The following is a 10,229-nucleotide window of genomic DNA, read 5'->3' as shown; positions in this document are numbered from 1 at the left end:
CTGCCAGCAATGCATAGGTTCATTCCTCACACTGTATGTCTCATATCCATGGGCTGGATGGTAGGGAACCAGCCCTGTGACCAGAAGGCCGCCGGTTCGATCCCCTGAGCCTACAGTATGGGACTGAATTGCCCTTGAGCAAGGCACCTAACCCCTAACTGCTCCCCGGGTGCTGTGGATAGGGCTGCCCACCGCTCTGGGCAAGTGTGCTCCTGGCCCCCTAGTGTGTGTGCGTTCAATAGTGTGTATGTGGTGTTTCACTGCACGGATGGGTTAAATGAGGAGGTAAAATTTCCGCATTGTGGGACTAATAAGGGTCCCTTAATCTTAACTGACCAAAAACTGGGAAAAAATTCCAATGAAAATTAGTGAAACGTCCACATTTTTCACAAGGCCAGTCTGTTAATGTTGTTTCTTTTATGAAGGATGACGACTCTTTCTGGCTGAATGACGGCTCGCAAAGTGAGTCGCCGCGAACACGTGACGTCGGGCTGCAGTGTGACCCTGTGCCGAAGCTCGTTAGGACTGTAGGAACGCAGCTGTCGGCCAGCACGCTGATACACAAACGAAGCCAGGGTCAGCAGGACAAGCACCGTTCTTTGTCTTAAACATATTTAATCTCATTCTTAGTAAATTTATGCATATCAATCTCACAAAATGCACTGCTTCCTCTTGTATAGGTGTTCTGGTTGCTCCTAAGACCAGAGAGACTGGTGTTGGCACAAACAGGCAGGTGAGCCCGCACTTCAGCGAGCTGACGTCAACCCACACGAAAGACGATCAGCCTGCGGCAGCGTTCTATGATGAATCCCCATCAACACCTCCTCATCTTATTGAGACAGCTGTGTCCCCACTGAGCCCCCAGGAGCATTCTCCAGTGGAGATAGTGGTGGTAAGTTAAGTGGGTATGAAGACTGATTACTATAGAGTTACTGTATGTTTGACTAGACTACACTCTTAAAAAAAGATGGTTCTTCAAGGGTTCTTTAGTAAAGAAAATATTTCTATGTAGAGCCATGAACACGCAAGGAACCTTTTGCATGATGAAAGTGTTTTTCAGATTGGTGGAGAATGTGCTCTACATGATTCTACAGCACCCAAAAGGGTTCTTCTGTTATTTCGATGTCAAGCTTTTACCTTTTCATAAAGGTTCTATATAAAACCATCCACAGCACATTAAATTACCCTTTAATCATGCAAAGGGCTCTGGAAGTGTTCATGGTTCTGTGTAGAATCATTTTCTTGACTAAAGACCCCTTGAAGAACCATCTGTTTTGAAAGTGTAGGCTGACTTGAATAACCATTGGTGTGCGTCTTTGGTTCTGCTCTGAAGCTGTGATGCTGATATAATCAATATAAGTTTATAATAATAATAATAAGTTTGTGTGACAGAAAAAGATTGTGACATACTTGCATTGCATTACTTTTTAGCTATAGTTTAGGTTCATAGTAGTTATTTGTAGCAGTTTTAGTCAAACAGGGCGTATTTAGGGTTTTGATGCAGTAGTTTGACCTAACAGGTCAGTGTGCAGGTTACGGTTTCTGCACAAATGTAACAAATTTAGCTTGGGCAAATTTGTTCGTTATGCAATTTGAGCTCAAAACAAAACGCCACACTAGACACTTTATCTTCTATTTTTCTCAGAAAGCCGAGGTAGTTTCATCTGAAGAAGAGGCTGAGGAGGATGACACCTCAAGTGATGTGGAGGACAGCGTACAAGCCGACCCAGATGATCCAGAATACTTACCCGGTTCCCCAGATCAGAGCTCGGAGAGCTGTAAGGAAGATGAGAATGATGAGGAGTCCACCTCCCATAAACCCTTTCAGAACACCTTGAGACCGCTTGCTTGGTGTTTGCACTGTGAAGCTCAAGCAGGAACGTCTTGCATGATTAAGAAGCACCAAAGGATCTACGGCTGTCCACAGTGTGTCTCTGAGGACGCTGTTGAGATCCAGTGTTTGGAGGACCTGCCTGTTCGCTTTGAAAACAGAATTAGCTTCCATAAACACGCCATTACTGTACACGGTGTTCCAGAGCAACCGCCCGAGTTCAAGACTTGTGAAGACTGCAGTAAGTTAAACAGGGTGGAGGATGAGCACCACGTGTGCGAATGCAAGATAAAGGTGTTCTCCTGTGAGCTGTGCTCCAAACGTTTCCTAACAGAGAACGGTCGAAAGGTCCATTATCGCAGACTCCATGGGAACTATACGCATTTCTGTAAGTACTGCATGATAAACTTTAGCACAAAAGAGTCCAAGCTTCAGCACGAGCAGGTTCATAATACACGAGGTTTACCGTACAGCTGTCCGAGCTGTTCGATGAGATTTAAAGACTTCCATGAACGAAACACTCACCTTAAAAGCCATGGTGGTCAGAAAGGGTACCTTTGTAGCACGTGTGGCATGAAGTTCTCCAAGGCAACGAGTTATGAGAGGCACCTGCTCATCCACTCGGGAGAAAAGCCCTACAGGTGTGACGTGTGCGAGCGCTCCTTCAACCAGGCCGGCCACCTGAAGTCCCACATGCGTCTCCACACAGGAGAGAAGCCCTTCATGTGTGAGCAGTGTGGAGAGTGTTTCAACCACAATGTCAGCCTGAAGAACCACCTGCAGCGACAACACGGCATCGACACCAAGTATCTACCGACGAAGGAGGGAAAGCGGATAGGTAGACCGTTCAGTGATGTTCCTCTGAAAAGGAGATTTAAGGAGTGTCATAAAGGTATCTTAGAGCACTGCTCTTCTGCTCCGGCTGATGAGCTGGAGGGTGAGGACGCAATGTGTGATCCAGACTCGGAGGAGAGCCAGGAGTTGTGATTTTGACGCAAAGGAAGCTGGAAAAGGGAAGCTTTGATGAAGAGCACAGTAAAAGAGAGAAAGGATGGCAGTGTGTAGCACGAGTTCTGATGTACCCAAGTCCTATAAACTATCTGTTCTGTGTTGTTCTGGACATTTCCAACTGACATGAGGCTAGAAAACTGCGGGTTGTTCAAAACCTTTTACTCAAAATTTAGTTATTTTTAACCTTTACAAAACAGGCTCTACACAGGTTTCTGTATGTAATCCCGTTTTTGGTATTTTATTATTATATTTAATTTTTATTGCATCACTTAAACGTTCTTTTTGTGACGCCACTGTACATTTAAAAAAAAAACAATATTTTTCAATTTCCATTGTTTATCCTACACAGAAAAGATGTAACTGCTTAGACTTTCTTTCTTGGCTAGAATCCACTGTTTCTGCACTTCTGTTCAAAAGTTAGCGAAGTCAGGCGATTCACTTTATTTTATTTTATTCTTGTTTTTTATGAGTACATTAAGATCTTTGGTGAGCAAATATATGCGGTGTAGAATATTAAGTCAGTTCTTAGTGTCAGTTCTAACGGTTCCTTCTTCCTAATTTCTACCCTTGCAGGGCCAGGCATGATCGTCTGGAGACAACCATGAGAAATTCTCATAGGCTTATTAAGGTGGGAACAGAATGAGCGTGAAATTTCTAAACCTTTCCAACGCCTTTGTGCAGCCAGAGCTTAAAGTAGGGTCGACAATGTGCCCATCAACATTGTCCAATGGACAACAAGCTTGTCCTTAGCACATAGACAGGGTCTGCCAAATGCTGTAAATAGACATGAAAAGTCCCACCAAAAACTTAAGTCAACCCCTTGAAATCCCAGGCTTGTTACATACTAAAGCTTATTAGTATGCAAACTGGCTAAGCTATTCTTAGGTTATAGAAGTGTGCAATAAAACTTTGGACCGGTGGCCCTGGCCAGTTCATTTACTTTTACGGCATTTGGCTGATGCTCTTATCCAGAGCGACTTACAACTTGATCATTTTACACACGTAGGCGAAGGTGGTGTTAGGAGTCTTGCCCAAGGACTCTTATTGAAATAGTGTGGGGTGCTTACCCAGGCGGGGGATTGAACCTCAGTCTACAGCATAGAAGGCGGAGGTGTTACCCACTACGCTATACCAATCACACAATTCAGAGGTTAAACATCTGATCTCAAATGCAGAGAACACATTACATATGGTAAAAATAAACATCACGTCTTGCAAGTTAAAACTGTTAGCTGTTAGTATTCGTTAGTATTCACTGTTAGTATTCACTGTCTAGAAAGGAAGCCAGAGGAATTTTGGGACAGGTTTTAGAGGTGCGTACCTTTTGGCCCAGTCCCATTTCTTATTCCTGCCATTCTACAGTAACTGCAGATGAGGGTAAAATTCAGCTCCTCACTGCTGGGCTTTAGGTACATTTAGGGCATCATACGTCTTCAAAGAGGGGGCAATTCTTTATTATCACCCACCACTAATTTTTCAGTGATATGAAGCAGCTTCTCATTCTTATTTTCGTGTTCCGCCTTAAACGGTGCAGTAGTTACGTTGTGGTGCTTCAGGCATCAGAACTGCTGGAGTAATTAAGCTACCGAGACATCAGCCTACAACTAGCAGTTTGTATGCTTGTTATGAAGGAAGGTACCATAATACACTGAAACGACGTTAAACTAAGAAAATACGGTGGTTATCGTAATTTTGTAACAGAAAATTCTCACATATGTGGGTTTCTTTGGTCACTGTGCTGCTGTCTTGACGTTTTTTTTTTTTATTTGTTTGTTTTTTTCTCTTCTCACTACAATGTTTGGATTGTGCAAATCGGAGGGCTAGGGGTGAAATGGGACTGGGCCTTAGTTAACAGCGTCTTTTTCCACAGTCTAGCCGCAATTACAGGCTGTCCTGTTATAAGTTCAAGCTTCTGCTCTTCATTCCTCCTCTGGTTACTGTGCCTCTAGATCCTCTATGTGATGCTTTCGCTTTATACTGGAGTTATTAGGTTCTCAGCCCTGAGCCCGAAGAACCCCCTTCCCTCCCTGCTCGAACACACTTAATTCAACTTAGTAGTTCATTAAGAAGTGTAAATTGGATTCATGGTATTGCATTAACTGCTTTTGCTCTGGTCAATGAAGTAGAAGATACAGTTAAGACAGGACACTAACAAATGTGCAAGCTGGTTGTAAATGGAAGTTGGTAGTTCCGAGTGCATACGTTTTACCTGACCTCATTACCATGTTGACAGATACGGCTCTACCACATGTAGGTGCACAGCTACTGGCTGTAGCCCACCTACTGCTAATCTAATGTCCATCCATGGAAAGGGGCCACCATAGGAACACCCATGACCAGACATTATTGGGGTGATGGATCATTCTCAGCACAACAGATCGCCATCCTTATTAGCTGGTATAGCGAATACATTTACTGTTAACTCTACAAACCAATGTGTTCACGATTTTTCCTTTATCCTTTTATCCCATGCAGTGTTCAGAGCAGGTGGTCTCACAGGAGATGCCATTATAGCTTCAGAGATCAGGATAACACTAAGAACCATACAACAGCAACTGTGTTTGTGATGTCTCCCATCTGCTCAAACAAGCACAGGTTTGATAAGCTAATTTGTTTTTCATAGTGCCTTCCGTGTTTTTCTGGCTACGTGTCTCTCAACATTTGACTAAAATTTACATGTCATATACATTGTGACGAGCACACGTTACTCTGGGAAAAGAAAAAGGCAAACTAGGCGCAGTTCCTCCAGAGTAGATGAGCACAGTGGATGCTGGCAGTACCTTAATGTTTAATTTTAATTTGCCATTAGTTTCTCCTTCTCCTTGATCACTAAACAGCTTACTTCAGTACGAGTAAATTTATGCAATGAAATTGCAAATGGAATAGTTTTTCCAGCATAATATCATCAGAATAAATTATATTTAAGCAGCAGAAGACGAGCGGGAGTGTGTTGCTCGTGTAATGCCATCACGGCTGTGATTTGGTCGCTGTAGATCATCACAGCTGTGATGTTATTCGTGATAACAGACTCCTCGAGTGTTCCATTGCTTTTATACGACAGTTAAATAAATAAAGAAAGCAGTTCCCTCCGCCAAATTAATAGTTCCTAAAGAAGCAGCTCATTTCTACGTCAGAGTAGCGAGCTCCGCCCACTCGCTGCTCAGCCGGCAGTTCGTTCTCCAGCTCCTTACGCTAAATTCCCAAACTGTCGTCACCACTGAGCAGCTTTTTGTTTTTTATTGTGTGTGTTTTATGGCTCAGTCCGGTTTGGTCAGACCACACGTTGCAGGTTGTTCAGCTGTTCTTCTGTCTCAGCTGCGAGTGAAAAGCTGCTCAGTGGTGACGACAGTTTGGGAATTTAGTGTCGTCTCATCTTCAGAGTCCGATCAAATCGGCTGTCGGTCAAATCTTATAAGTGTCCATTTAAATAAAAGTCAAATAAAAACGTTCAAATGGTTTGAGCGTCTCCTACAGCAGTCAAACTTGTCGCTTAGCAACAGTGTCTTAGTGGAGTGATACAGTGTTTGTGAAAAACCTGTGATGTGATGGCGAAATAACAGCACAGTTAGAACGCCTCTCAACCAATCAGCTTGCGTGGCCGGAAATAACTGTTGGATAAAAGACATTAATTTATCACTTTGACTGACTTTAGTAACTCATCCCTTTTGATTCTTGCTAATAAGGGACATCGGCTGTGCACAAATCAGAGACCACCCTTCGATTATTTCTCTTCAGAAAAGCCGTTAAACATAACTTGTTTTTTCAGGAAATATTTGGGAGGAGGATTAGATATAAGATAATCCACTTGAGTCCGTAAAAGGAAAAGAAGTGAAAATCAGGAGTTTCCAAAACTGGACTTCAAAGCTACAGAGAAGATGTGACTCCTAACAACCACCTGGAAGACCTGGTAGACACCAAAACTGCCCCATCAGATAAACAGCACTTAAAGCTTTCATCTTTGAGAGAGAGGAGCAAATCGAGCTGCTTCTGATCTGGAAATATCTACAGGGGTTTATGTCCATCCTTCCACTGTGAGAAGACGACGCTGTCTGCGTTTGAACGGACGTGTTGGGTCTGAAAGGTGTGCAGATGTCAGAAAGCCAAAAACAATCATCTGGCCGCCCCTCCAGACCTCAGCACTGAATGTGTTTGGAGTTACTCGGATTATGAGAAGCAGAAAATGCTAAACCAATTTCTAAGACTGAACTTTGGAGGTTTCTATGGTTAAAATGCAAGCAGGTCTTGTTTGTAATGGCTGTTTTGAGTGGAAATTAAACGCAGGGTGGTCTCTGATTCGTACTCTACAGTCATTGCACACCAAACTGAAAATTTTGATTCACTCCTCCACAAATGTCAGAAATGTGCATTAAATTATCAACAATGTCTTTAACAGCAGGCCTAACGTACAAATTCAGAAACATACCACAAATATTCTCTTAATACAAACTCAACATTTGTTCTTTGAGCTCATGTTTCTGTGGAAAATTCTGGTACATTTTGAACGATTTTATTGTGATGATTGCATATACATGCTCTTTCTTTCTGTTGCATATATATATAATATATATATATATATATATATATATATATATATATATATATGTGTATATGTAGTCTTATCTAATATATCTTGCCATTGACAAAGATATGCAAAACTCTCATCTTAATCCTGTCTTATTTTGCTCTGTGTGAAGAACAAAATAAAAATGGCCAAAAAAAAAAAATAAGCGAACCTTGTCATTGTTTGTTAATCCAAGTATGTCAGGCACCTCTGGTCACTGGATTACTTTCCTGGATGCTTGCATTGCTTATTGATGCTGTGGGTTGTTCCTTCATGGTACAGATAATCCAGATATCACGGTCTGTTTTGTAGTTGACTGGAAGCATTTACTGTGTCAGAAAACAGCTCTTGAAATGAGATCATCCATAGCAGTTCCACTAACGGGCTTGAGTGTGGTTGGCATAGAGTTCCTGATCACAACCACAGAAGTTTAAAAAGATGAAAAAGTCTTGCACACAAGAGATCCGAGTTTTTTCTTGTGTGTGTAATGAGTCTGAATTGCAATTTCGGATTCAAAGGTTTCCGCTCAGATAGCGTACGTTACTGGCTATCTGTGTTATTAGTCTCTACGTCAGTGGCTAATTGACTGGATTATTCCCACCACATGTTCCCAGTGATTTGTATTATGTATTTGCATAATGCGTGGTGGGCTTTGTAGTGAGAGAATAAACAAAAGCACTGGACGGTGAATTCTCTCAAACCGGTGAGCTGAGGGATGTAACGCCATGCTGCGGAATATTACAGAACAAATGACGTATAAAATGCTAGTTTTCAAAAACATTAGATGTGGCCTAATTAACTACTTGGTATATTTCTTCAAAAGAAAGAACACACTGAAGGACTGCGATACCCCAAAAGGCCTGTAACTCCATGGAAAACAGCTATGGTGGAAAGAAAACCCCCTTCACAGGTAAAGAACACCCTCTAGGCGTCAACCTCAACAATCAAGAGAAGACCTCACCAAAGTAAATACAGAGGGTATACCACAAGATGTAAACCACTGGCAAGCCAAAAAACAGTAAGACCAGACTAGAGTTTGCCAAATGAAGATCTGTCATCATCTGTCAAGCATGGTGGAGGTAATGTTACGGCTTGGCCATGTGTGGCTGCCAATGGGACTGGGGCTGTATTACAGAAACTTCCCGTCTTTTTGTCTCAACTTCAGATCTGACAGTTCAGTAGAAGATTTTTCACAAATTCGTATTACAGAAGTAAATCTTAATAATTTTATCTTAAATCCTATCTCAAGTTAGGAAAAAAGTTCGTTTAAAGTTGACTGTCTTGTCTGTGATCTACCTACTGACTGTATGTGCGCAGCTGAAATGTAAACACTAATCAAAATATTCAGGTTAGTTAGCCAGAGGGCTAACGTTAGCTACTGTTACTGATGTAAAAAGGTCAAGCAAAACTAAAGTGCAATACACTTGAAGTTAAAAATATTGTGACAGTATTTTGTACTGTTCATCAGAGTGCTGTCGCTCCCAGTTTCAGTTTCCCAAACGCTTTACCCAAGCGCGCTAACATTATTCCTCCTAATGAACGGTCACACGTTCAGCTCTGTCTCATTATTCACCACCATCACTGTAATATTTCATCATCAACATTAACAGCCTCACTAAGAATCTTTAAGTAGAGTCTGAGTATGAATCTTTAAGTAGCACAAGATGGTTGAAGCATCCGGACAACTCCAGGAGCAGATCTGCTTAATAACAAGGAAGCTCAGCAACACTGAGACCATGGAAGACAACTAAAGTAGGTAATCACAGATTTTTTTTCCATGGTAAAGAAAAACCCCTTCACAACATCTAATTAAGTCAGTAACATTCTAGAGGAGGTTGGCATATCATTTTCAAAGTCTACAATCAAGAGACGCCTGCATTAATATAAATGCGGAAGGTTTACCTCAAGATGCAAAACACTGGTAACATTCAAGAGCAGAAAGGCCAGATTAGACTTTGCTAGTAAAACATTGAAAAAAAGCCTGTTCAGTTCTGGACTGATGAAACCAAGGTTAACTTGTACCAGAATGATAGGAGGAGAAAAACATGGAGAAGGAAATGAAGGGCTGCAGATCCAAAGCATACCACATCATCAGTCAAACATGGTGGAGGTAATGTCATGGCATGGGCATGTATGGCTGCCAAAGGAACTGGTTTACTGGTGTTTACTGATGCCATGATTGCTAATAGAAGTAGCAGGATGAATTCTGAAGTGAATAGAGCTATACTTTCTGCTCAGGTTCATTCAAATGCTGCAAAACACATATAGGACAGCACTGATAATGACCCAAAACATACCACAAAAGCAGCCCAAGAGCTTCTTAAGACAAAGTTCTTAAATGGCCAGGTCAGTCACCTGACCTCAACGCAATTGAGCCTGTTTTTCACTCACTGGAGACAAAACCCCAGACATTTGCTTGGAATACAAGTCCATAATAAAGGCCAATGATGACGAGGGGATATAGCTCCCCATGGACTGAGAAGTTAATGGGACGAGAGCAACATCAGCAGTTTGGGAGGGGGACAAATCAGAAACGGCAGCAGAGCAGCTGAAATTAGTAGAGCAGCAGGGGTACAAGTGGCATCTTCACAAATAAACCGATGTTATTCCAGTCTAAGAAGGAGAGGAACTGGATTGAAGGCCCATGAGGCAGCATCATCAAGTGAATGGGCACATGGAGAGAGACTTAATGACACTCTGAAGGGGTACCTCTGCAGTAAGATGGAATGGGTTTTTTTGAAGTGTACCATGCCAAGGGAGAAGGAAGAAGGTGGTGGAACTCGGTTTGCTTAGGAGAAGCCTGAGAAGAAACGGTGTCCAGAAGCA

At 42.2% G+C, this 10,229-nt stretch overlaps 1 protein-coding gene across 1 annotated transcript in view; it reads left to right on the top strand.

Annotated features, from left to right (window-relative positions):
- Positions 1-4,515, top strand: part of LOC108412006 (oocyte zinc finger protein XlCOF8.4-like) — a 13,382-nt gene extending 8,867 nt beyond the window's left edge. The window contains exons 3-5 of the mRNA XM_017683846.2: positions 426-576; positions 681-892; positions 1,646-4,515. Of these exons, the coding sequence (XP_017539335.1) occupies positions 426-576; positions 681-892; positions 1,646-2,818 (1,536 nt within the window). The 3' untranslated portion in view covers positions 2,819-4,515. The remainder of the gene's footprint in view (positions 1-425; positions 577-680; positions 893-1,645) is intronic.
- Positions 4,516-10,229: the final 5,714 nt, after the last annotated feature.

This window comes from Pygocentrus nattereri, chromosome 2, assembly GCF_015220715.1.
Source record: "Pygocentrus nattereri isolate fPygNat1 chromosome 2, fPygNat1.pri, whole genome shotgun sequence".
Taxonomy (NCBI): domain Eukaryota; kingdom Metazoa; phylum Chordata; class Actinopteri; order Characiformes; family Serrasalmidae; genus Pygocentrus; species Pygocentrus nattereri.
This window is presented reverse-complemented; position numbering and strand designations above follow the sequence as displayed.